Genomic DNA, 12,182 nt, shown 5'->3' with positions numbered 1-12,182 from the left:
CATCTCAGTATTGTCTAGAGAGAGTAAAATAAAGGTCCTTTATTGGCATCGATGGTTCCATGAAGAAACTTTCAGATCCATAAAACCTTTCAATTTGCACAAAAGGTTCTTTATAGTGGAAAACAGTTCTTTAGATCTGTAGAATGTTCTTCACACTAAGAAAAAAAAAAGGTTATTTTAAGAACTTTTCACTGAAAGGATCTTCGGGGAACCAAAAAATGTTCTTCTGTGGCATCACTGCGAAAACCCCTTTTAAAGTCCCCCTGCAGTCAATAATTGTAACCCTTAAAACTCATCTTAGATCATAAAAATTATATATTTACATGTTTTTTACGCCATTGCTTCATTTAGTATATGCAGATTCATGAGTATGCAAATTAGTAAACAGCTAATAATGTATAATGTTACACACACCATGTTCCCGTTCGCCATCTTAGAGTCAGAAAGCTGTCTTCTAAAAATCAGCATCATTAGAAATGCTTTGGACATTATAGTACTTATCCATTATACAGTAGGCCTACTTATCCAATACACTGGAGAAAGGCATATAGTTCATCATAACATCATATATCACATCAAATATCGATTTCTTGATATTAATCGATTCTCATTTTTACGAACCGATATCGAGGAGTCTTAAATCTCAAGAATCGATTAGTCATCCTGTTTTCATTTGATGAATGAATGGAACATTGTAGCGCTCATCCCATCCAAAAAATCGCAATAATCTTTGTGCTTTGTTACTATTGATACTAAATAAAGTCTCAAATTTTAAATTACGTCAATTTTCTTACGAAATTCAAAAACATAAATACCGTTTTGGCGCTGTGGCGTGAGATCGCTCTGGCTCAGCTCAGCTCAAGAGAAGCAGCAGCGCGGAGCGCACATGATCTCCTCTTCTGCCTTAATAACACCAGTTACAGCGCGAAATAAACATGAATGAACGTCTGAAAGTGTGTTAAAAGATAGAGTACAACTTATCGAAATCCGTATCATGTCACATGGAATCGCTCAATCAGTGTTTCAACCGTGGAAAGACGTCAGTAAAACAAATTGTAAACAATGTCATGTAACGTCACATTTACCTTAGAAAAACCATATGCGACCATAAACTCGTTAGTCAGCAAGAAAAATTAACTCTAAAGAGGAACATTTTGCTAAATATATGCACCATATTACATATTCATTATAATTTTTAATGTTCTTCGATATTTAATGCATTTTTGAATAAATCTGGCAAGTTTTTTATGACAGCCACCATTTAAATGTTTATATTTCATATAACTTTATTATTATAAAAATAAATAAGTGTAATTTAAGTGTTTGTATAGCTACAAATCAGTTAAATTTTACCTTCAATATTATAGTAGGCTAATGAAGCCTATAGGCTACAACTGACTCCCATAGTTTACAGCATTAGTTAAAGGTGCCCTAGAATGTTTTTTTTTATTATTTTATAATGTTTCCTGGGTTACCCTTATATTGTTAGTATGTTTTTTAGATAAAAAATAATCATAATTTAGAAATAAATGGCATTTTTCCTAGCCTGCTTTTAGCCTCTGATTTGAACACTCTGTTTGAAGGGGCGTGTCTCTGTGGGATTCAGTGTAACCGCGGCCACTGCTGTGATTGGCTGACATGCTTGCATATGAAATAGCAACGCATTACATGTGAAACTCTCTCCCGAATACTTTTACTACTGCTATTATACGTTTTTACTATAACAGCTATCAAGATTAACGAATCGTGAGATGTTTTTAAAGTATTTAAATCTATTCCCATCACATAAAATGTTGCCGTGATGAGCATTGAGCAGATCACAGTGTGTTGATCGCGAGAATGAAGATCTTATCATTGCAAAGCAGTTTCTCCACTCTCTCTGCTTTCACCAATGCAAACACGATGATGTAAATACAGTAAGAGCTTCGTTGTGCAGTAGCCTAACGTGCGTCATTGATTTCATAACGAGTTTGGCAAGTGTCCAGATAAACTCGCGCTGTGTGGAAAGATTGTTCTTTGATCGCTTTCTGTATATAATTTGTTCACAATTTAAATACGATTATTTTCATCCTACTAAAAGAAACGACGTGAAGCTGATATTTTAGTCACTGGCTTGACTTACTGATGCATAAACAGTATTGAACGATTTTGAGAGAAAGATTACCTGTCTGAACTTGAACAATTACACATCCGAAAGTGTTGCTTGGTAGCTCGATCCGAGGCCAGCTCTGTATTGGCCCAAGTTGAGGAAACACTCGGTGAAATGTTTGAAAATTTCCAGAGAAAAAAAAATTAACCAATTGTTTCTCCAGAGGCTCAGATGAAGGAACTAAAAAATACTTTTGTGTTCATGTGTACATCCACACTGAGCAACTGCCATGCTTCGGCTGCGCAGTTCCGCCTGGCATTGAGGGCTGGCATTATGCAAATATTTGGAGGCGTACATATTAATGATCCCGACTATTGCGTCACAGTCGGTATTGTGTGGAGAACCGACCGTTTTTCAGGGGGGGTTTTCATAAACGTGAATTAAATGAGAACGCGAAAACAGTCCAGTTTGAGATTCACTCTATGTCATGTCCATGCACTGAACTCTTGTTATTTGACTATACCAAGGTAAATTCAATTTTGAATTATAGGTCACCTTTAAGAGATTTGTTTTCCTTGAGAAAATTTGCCATGTATTGTACCTGACATCCAAAATAATCAATAGGCCTATTTAATCGAATCGAATTGCAAGCTTGTGAATCGAAATTGAATCTAATTGTGAAATTTGTGTCAATACCCGGCCCTAATCATATACATAATTGACTCGCTATATTGCTATATTTTCCTGTCCCTTCTTCAGGTGTTCTCCGCCACACACGTTGACAGGATTGGTCACATGTTTGTGACGGTAGGAAACTGAGGCGGTTTAAAACGGTGTTTTTGAGACCATATTTGGTTCACTGCAGTTTTAAGGAGAAAATACTCAGCCATTGTGTTGCATGAATTTGCACATGGTTTGTCTTAAAAAAAAAAAATCTTTAAGAGTGTAGAGTAGATATAAATTATTCGTCACTTGTCTTTCCTATGGGAAACTTTTCTGCTCCATTACCTGACCTAGGAACAGACAGCAGGATCTCAATGGGAGTATCATAATGAAACAGATGTCTTCACCATATGACCAGAGACTCATTCTACCACACAAGCTCAATTCTGCTTTTGAAACAGGCTTGCATTCACTTCCCAAAAAACATTATAGGGGATGTAAATGCAAAACTGAATGAAGGAATTGGAACGGTAAAGATTAAGGTCAGTGAGTTTATGAATGGCAAGCCTCAGTCCCGTAACTTCTGGCAAACTCTGTTCTGAAAGAGGGAAAGCCACACTAGGATCATAATTTGTCTTCAGTCTTGACAAAGATGTGATTTAAGCCCAAAAGATATGAGACACAAACGCTATGCATGCTGTGTATTTTAAAACTATTCTATTCTAAACTGTTTTCTATTCACAACAACATAAATTCAACCAGTTATAATGCATTAAGTAGCTCCACATTATCTGTATTATCTGCTATTGTAGCAAAGAGAGGAGTAAAGGCCCGTTCACACCGATAACTATAACGATAACTATATTAGCGTCCACACCAGCAGACGATATCGTTCTGTTTATTCTACATGCGAGTTGCAGTTTTGTCGCCTGCAGCTTTAAATGCTCGAGATCTTCAAAGCAGGATGGATTCTGATTGGCTGTCAGAGTTTTTATCATTCATTAGCAGGAAAAAAATCATTCTGAAAGTGATTCCAACAATTTAGTTTCTCTGTGTCATTATCATTATAAAGTTGTAATGATATTCTTTTATATTTAGAACTTTTTTTTTAGAACTATAACTATAACTTTATCGTCCTTGATGTGAATGGGCCTTAAATAAAAACTTTCTTAAAATAAAATAAAAAAGTATGGGATAATTACATTCTTAATAAAAAGATGCAGTAAACAGATTTATAATTCTCTCATAATAAAAGTTTGGAGGAAAAAAAAAGATTATGAATGATTATATCCTTAATTAAAAGTAAAAAGAAGAGTAAGTTAACAGAAAAATAATACACATATGCCTACAAATAAAAATAAAACATTTTTTAAAAAAATTCCAATTATTAACTATAATACATTTTATATTATTTAGTAATAATAAATTAATAATTCATGCATCAAAGGGTTATAGTGTTGTGATATTTTTAAAGTAAAACAAGGAAAAAATACTGTCAAAGAAAATGTAAAACTCAAGAATACAGTGAAAATGGTTTTGGACCAGAAGAGGTTCTTTGCTGAAACAATAGTTCTTCAAAGAACCATTAAAGAATCTTTAATGACACACGTGGGATGTTAATAATGACACAAGTGGGATGTTAATAAGTGGGATGTTAATAATGACACAAGTGGGATGTTAAAAATGAACCTGAGTCATGATCACTGTAGATCTGTCTGTCTCTTTCTGCTATCATGTCGGTTCTGGAGTACTTTGTGGTTTCGGACTCAGCAGAGACTACAGAGATGGAAAAGGGAATTATGGGTGCCAAAGAATCAGAGGACAAAAATGGCTTGTTGATGTTCGGAAGAACAACTTAAGGAGCCAGCAATTTGTGCTAATTACAGGTTGTGCGGGCATCGAGGGGAGAGAATGGACTTGCCTACATGTCTCAACGGTTAGAGACGACTCCCGCAAGGATGTTTCTTAATGCTTTTCTTTTCCACTTCAGTTTCCATTTCCACCCATTTAAAAATGTAATGGTGGCACTCTGGAGCCAAAAGTTGGCCAAAGTCTGCGTCAGCTAGTTTTAGTCTCGTTTGAACGGGAATTATGAGATTACCATCCTGAGATATTACATAATTAAAAGAGCAAACAACTAGTCTCAGACTTGATTCTGTGTGCTTGCCATGTGCAAAACTCACTTCCATAATACTGAAGCATTCTGGGTAAATGTCAACTTGTCAAGGCAGTTAGTAAGTTGTTTGTGGTGGTTTTCATTAATTGACAAAAAGAGAAATAAAATATAAATATTAGATTTAAAGGTTGAGTTTAAGTTGAATAAATACTATAATGGTAGACTATATAGATACGAAACTAAAGTAAGAATGCAGATCAAGCTCAAACATACAGACACAAGATGACATTGTTCACACAAGCGCTCTGATTGATGTCTCAGAACTGAAACGCTTTGGTTCATCAGTGTTTCACCCTCAGCAATAAAAGTCCTGTTCTGTACAGTCTCTTAGGAAATGCTTGCTGTCTCTATATTGGGCTGAGGGACGATTCATAAAGAGCCACTGTGGTCTCCAGAATGGGCAACGGTACCATCAATCTCATTTGAACATTGGAAACCGCCAAATAACTCAGGAAATCATTCATCACTGTGAAAACACAGCCCAAAAGGTACGAGTTTAAAATGGAAAAAGACGACAGTGTAAGAAATACAGCTAGTTACTTTAGTAGCTTTACAGCTGCACACTGTGAAAAATATCCCGTTAGATTTACAGTAAAGAAACGGCAGATGTGGTTGCCAGAAATTCAACGTGATTGGGACAATGTTTCAGGTATTACGACATTGCTGCTTTTATATTTTACATATAGTATACAATATAGCATGTTTTCATTAAGTGATTTAATGTTAATATACTGTATAATTTACCTACAATTGGCTTTTTACCATCAAATGTACTGACAACCATCAATATACATAAACAATCTTTAAATGTTACTTAACATTAGTGGAATCAACAAAGTGTCTTTCTTTTAAGTCAAATTTTCAATTAAAATTAAAATTTAGGCAACCAGGTTACTTTAAGTTAAATTTGAATTTACTTCGCGACCATTAAAAAAGTTTGCTATAGAACAAACTTTTTTAATGATCTCGAAGTAAATTCAGGGGTTCTCAAAATCTATATTCAAAGGTCCAAATCTGAATTTTCATCAATGTCAAAGGTCCGAAACTATGGGGTGCTCGGTTTTGTTGGCGGGGGGCGGGGGGGGGGGGGGGCTTACGTGAGACACACACGCGCATTTGCACACACACGTAAGGTCTCTCGCTCTCTCCCTCTCCGCCGTACGCGCGCCGCACGGCTGCACGGTTTAGAGACCGCGCGCTGCACGGTCTCTAGATTCCGAGAGATTTGAACTAATTTGCGGCCATCAGGAGCCGCTATCAATATGCGGGAGACTCCTGGAACTTCCGGGAGATTTGGAATAACTGTGAACGCATACCTCTCTGTCCAATCATCTTTGAAAACTCTATTTTCTTCGTCAATTTTTCTTTTCCTGGACAATGACATCCTCCACAGCCATTCAAACGCTTAAGCCGGGAAGTGTCGCGTCACGGTCGCGCCCGATTACGTCAAAAGTCACACGCTCACTGGATGTCATGGCAACTAAATCACGGAGGAAAACTTTAAATATCTCGCCTTCGTTTTAATTTTGGACCATCATAAAAAATAAACAAATGATTTTAACATGCGTTTATCAAAATAGGAAATCCAGACTTTTAATCCCTTACACACAATTAGGGCTCTTGAAATACGAAATGGAGGCGGGTCCGGATTGAATTCCCTCCGGGTCCGGATCCGGACCGGGGTCCGGACTTTGAGAAGCACTGTTCTATAGTATGAATATGGGTTGTATGAACGAGATTTGTACGTACTACAATCGCCATGTTGTTAGTGTCACATGACCTTCCAGCGTCAGTTGCGTCGCTTCACTTCCCTTCATAAATCCCTCCCGTGGCCTCATGGGATAGTAAAGTGTGTATCAAATCAGAATCTCAGTGAAAGTAGTAGGTCATCCGAGGACTTTTCACCCACTGTTTTTCGAATATGTTTTCAGACATACTACTCTTTTGGTGTACTGTAAGTGACTGTAAGCAGCCTGTCCATAAAACATGTATAGACATGTATATAGACGGTGCACAGAGTCATACACAACGACAAAACACCATCAGATAATAACAAAAGTCCAAAGCGCAGGCAAACAGGGAAATCCAGGGAAACAGGCAGAAGATCGAGACCATAACACGAGAACCAGGACAAAGCGCTCAGAATTGCAGTGTAATACAAACAAGACTTCGCAATGAGTGAATGAACACACAGGGTTTAAATACGTAAATGAGATAATGACAAACAGGTGGCAGTAATCAAGATGAACACCAAGTCATGTAACACCAACACCAACATTATTTTATAGTAAAATTACATTAAAACCATTCACAACTTTTCCACTGTATATGGTACCGGTAAGTTAATCAATTAACATGTTTTTACTGTAGCTTTTTACAATGTAATTGTACAATGTAGGCATTTCAATTATTAAGTAATGCTATATTGTTAGCATTTGCACAAAACATTTAACTTTTATAATTGGACTAGTCTTTATGTAAATAGTCAGAAGTGTGGCTAAGAGACAATTAAGGCAGTCTGACACCACAAACGTCTGAACTGTGTTCAACAATGGGAGTTTGAGTGGAATTAATGTCCAAATAACTTGGTCTACTATCTCTAAACTAGGTTTCATTCTCACAAAAACCCTCTAGTGTTGACAGGAATAAAGGCTGCAGTGGCGCCGATAACTTTAACAGGTCCTTTGGGGTCTTTATGAAGAATGGATCGTGCTTGCACTTAAGAAAACTCAGATCACTTTACCAAATTTGACTAAAACACCCATACTTGATGACAGAGTAACCATTGTTTATTCTGGCTATAGCTCAAATTGGCTGGTTGATTTGTATTCTGTGTGATTAAAAAAATGAGGAATGACTTTGGGTGGGGAGGTTTTGTTGGGCTTGAAATATTGAGCAATTATGTTCTCCTCCCAACTTTATTCCATATGAAAAGCATGTGGGGCTTTGTGACAACTCCCAGCGTTCAGCACTCATATCAGCTGTGACTATATTTTGAGTTACACCCATATTGGTGAAAAAATCCACAAGTGACACAATACGCAGAGAGGAAGAAAAAAAAAAAGAGTGTGTAGAGTCTTGAGCTATTTACCAGATGACCGATTCAAACAAGCACAGTTACTCTAACATAAAACTGACCAATAAAATATCCTTCCACTTCAAAAGGACGAAAAACACTTTGAAAAAATCCTAATTAGACTCAACCTTGACCTCTGTAAACATGAACATGCACTTTGCATGCGGTGTTGCAGTTTCTGGTTAGTCTCGAACTAACAGGAGCCACTCCGTTTCTTCTTTAAAGAGACCATTAAAGAGCCTTTTCTCATATTACACAGCATCTGTTTGCACTATAGGTTTTACTGAAAGTAATGCACAGTACATATTTACATCAGCAGTGCTGTTATTGTTATCTAAATCTAAAACTATTTTTGGTAATTAAAATAGAGCTGAAATAAAATTGCAATATCCAATTTGGAACGTAAACAAAAATGAAAAATGTTGCATTGACAACTAACTGAAGTAATTTACTAAGAAATGAAAATACTACAACTGAAAAATAAGTCAATAAGGAATATAAAACCCCCAAAACTAATAAACTTACTGAAACTTAAACCAGGCCTACAAATAAAATGAAAACTGAAAATATAAAATCCAATTCAAAATATTAATAAATAATACTAAAATAACACTGTACTGTCAATAAATTATTATTTATTTATTATTAGCAGTATTATTTTTATAATTGTTTAATATAAACAATAACAAATTCTTTCACCAGTAATATAGCTCTTTAGTAATGAATACTATTATGGTTGCGAGCTCATTTATACATCATTCAACTAATCAGAGGTGTGTTTACTTTGGCTATTTCACTTCGAACACGACTTATCCAATCAGAATTTGGAACCGAACCCATCCGTTCTATAATAAATAATACAGAACAGCGTCCAATTTGATAATCCTTAAAAGAAAATCAGGGATTAGTAAATAAAACATACTGCTGTCAAACGATTTTTCCCTTTATAATCACTAAAAAAAACCTTTACTCACTTTGAAAAGAACATGGTTCTGTTCAGACACGCAGATGTCGTCAGAGGGCGAAACTCCCCGCGCGAGAATCCTTCATTCATCGCTGAGTCACGCCAAATCACGCACAGTCATCCGGTCTTTGTTCACGCTTAATCCAACTCTCATCCATTGAAACTATCCGACTGAGATCAGGAGTCCCTCTTTCACAGGCAACACCCCCGTAAAACACCCCCACCTCCCGGAGAGCCAGTAACTGTGTCCAGATGTTCAGCAGCGTCCAGCGTGTACAAATACAGCTGCATTACTGGACCTGGTCATGTTCAGTTACTCTTTCAGTGAAATCACAGCACACACACACACACTCTTGTACATCTATCTTTGTGAGGACATTCAATGACACAATGCAATCTCTAGCTCCTTACCCTAACCCTACCCATCTCCACTAAGTGCCTAACCCGAACCCTGACCCTAAACCTAAACCTACAGTTATTATAACCATATCCCTAAAACCAAGTCATGGCCCTCAAACAGGCCTTTAAAGGGCTCTCAAACAAAATGTTCTCACTTTACTCTCTTTGTCCTCACTCTGCTGGTCCAGAACTCAAACCGGTCCTCACAAAGATAGTTGTACAAGTACACACACAGTAACATTTTGGGGTCAGTTAGATTTGTTTGAAAGAAATTAATACTTTTGTTCAGCAAGGACGCATTAAATTGGTCAAAAGTGACAGTAAAGACATTTATAATGTTCCAAAACATTTCTATTTCGAATAAATGCTAGTCTTTTGAACTATAAATTCAAAAATATATCACAGTTTCCACAGAAATATGAACTGTTTTCAGCATTGAAAATAACTCTTAAGCAGTAAATCAGCATATTAGAGTGATTTCTGAAGGATCATGTAAAACACGAGACTGGAGTAATGATGCTGAGAATATTCACAGGAATAAATTACAAAATATATTCAAATAGAAAACACTGATTTTAAATTGTAATAACATTTCACAATATTCCGGTTTTTACTGTATTTTAACCAAATAAATACAGCCTTGGTGAGCAGAAGACATTTCTTTCAAAAATCTTACTGACCCCAAACTTTTGAACGGTAGTGTATCAAAGCACATATGATTACACCATTATCACCACAGTGCTTTTTATAAGGGTAATATAATGCATTACATATATCCAGCTTCATGGAAAGTGTTTTGAGATTTACAACACCATTCATCTATACAGACAAAACTGGTGAGTTAAACTTCTGGCTACGTGTCTGAACCAGCTAACGCCAGAAACACACACACTTCCCATGACAGACCCCTTGATGGCTTTTCCACACCAGCAAACTCTCCACAAGCGCACACATTCATCTCTGTTCACCTTTGATGTCGAGAGCTTCACGCCAGAGTCCGGCGGGGGAAGACTCGACGAGCACCATATGAGCATGAGAAGGACAGGGACATGCTGGAATATGTTAGCTGTGAGAGAGTTACTGAGTGAAATGAAGCTTGAATCTCTTTTTGTCCATCTCATTTCTTTCATGTGGCTCCAGTGGTGCCGAACCATGTCTACACATATACACAAACACACACGTAACCACACACAGATATATCTCCCAAACACACTGTGTGTGGCCTGCGCTCCTTCAGCCACGAGGTTATGTACGCACCTCATCTGGAAACACGGATAATCATAACATGTACACAGTGTGTATCCGCGAATAGCAAATGGATGCATCTTTCCAGCCCTAAAGGTCCCGGCTGCCTATAAAAGGTACAGAAATTTCATAAAAGTTTCATAAAACCTCAGAATTAGACATTTGGTAACACTTTATTTCGATGGTCCACTAACTATAAGTAACTTTGCAACTACATGTTAACTAGCAGTCATTAGAGTATTAGTAGACTGTCTGCTTAATATCTGCTAACACTTTATTGTGATGCTCCACCAACAGACTATCTACTGACTGTAAATAACTTTGCAAGTACATGTCAACTTATTCTACTAACCTGAACCCTCTCTAATGAGATAGTTAGTTGACATGTAGTTGCTTATAGTTAGCCTAAAATGAACCATTGAAATAAAGTGTTACCAGAAATTTAAATACAAAAAAAGCAAGACCTCACTGTATTTGCACCTTATAAAAACATGCATGTTCGTAATTTTTCATCAAAATGCATTAACTCTTAAGTATAGCAGTAACACTGAAAGCACTCTTCTAACTCATCATTGTGCATCCAAACTTTAAGACAGTCAGTACAAGATGAAATCTACAGTAGGATTAGGTCAATGTACACTCGGCTATTTCGACTAAAGTTCAAAGTCTGTTTCAGTCAAAAATACAGCATATTATGGAAGTTAAATGGGTTACAAAATCCATAGGATAAAGTAAAACCAACAACCTATGTGCGTGCACATTTCTTTAGTCTGGCTTTATAATTAACATGAATATCTGCCATAATGCCAATTTTCATAGTCATCACATCTGCCCAACCAGACTAAAAGCATGAACTGAACGCAGTTTACTTGTGCAACAAGCTCCTAAAGACACAATACGGGCTCTCTGGGATTTAGACCAATGCAGTGCATGAATAACAACACATCATTCACTTTTATATCCTTGTGTCATGAACACATTTCTCTCACAATTATTAAATGAAGATTTCAAACTATAAATCAAATGACTTAATTCACATCAAATGAACAAATGCTCCATGCACGTGTCTCAGTGTCAGAAAATGAGCGACTTTTACACAACAAAGTGCTTTAGAGAGTCTTTTACACCAAGCATCTGTTAGATCAAGATGTAAGAGTTATGTTCACAGAACTGGAAACAAATGATGTGAATCTCTCAAACAAACCACAAAACAGCAGCTCAAGCCTGAAACATTAATAAAAGCCAAACACTTTCCATGCATAAGCCCAGAAGAAAACGTAATTGCTCAGAGGTTGCACTTTCACAGCTCAAGAGACGGCTTAATTATTAATCATTTAGGTATCAACTTTATCTCAGATGCTACTTTAAGATGCTTTTAGTAATAAAATCACCAGACAAAAGTCAATAGTTGTCATAAAATAAGTGTAAAGACACAAGGAAAAATAGGTTTGCATTGAGATCTCTGATACTGGTGTTTTACATCTCTTCTGAAACTCAGATTGCTTGATTTGATAAACAGGAGAATTAAGCAAAAAGTCCTCAATTTGCTCTCATTTTCATCTCACTGCTG

The 12,182-nt window shown here is 36.6% G+C and overlaps 1 protein-coding gene across 6 annotated transcripts in view; it reads right to left on the bottom strand.

Annotated features, from left to right (window-relative positions):
- The window catches only part of nav1b (neuron navigator 1b), an 87,497-nt gene that overhangs the window by 40,143 nt on the left and 35,172 nt on the right, over nt 1-12,182 (bottom strand). The window contains exon 1 of one of the 6 annotated variants that reach the window (XM_056270409.1): nt 8,979-9,074. The exons of the other annotated variants lie outside the window; for them this stretch is intronic. Coding sequence (XP_056126384.1) covers nt 8,979-9,058 — 80 coding nt within the window. The 5' untranslated portion in view covers nt 9,059-9,074. Of the gene's footprint in view, nt 1-8,978; nt 9,075-12,182 lie in introns of those variants that run through there. 6 annotated transcript variants of the gene reach the window in all.

Source organism: Rhinichthys klamathensis, unplaced genomic scaffold (genome assembly GCF_029890125.1).
Source record: "Rhinichthys klamathensis goyatoka isolate OS25496 unplaced genomic scaffold, OSU_Roscu_1.1 h1tg000303l_1, whole genome shotgun sequence".
NCBI lineage: Eukaryota > Metazoa > Chordata > Actinopteri > Cypriniformes > Leuciscidae > Rhinichthys > Rhinichthys klamathensis.
This window is presented reverse-complemented; position numbering and strand designations above follow the sequence as displayed.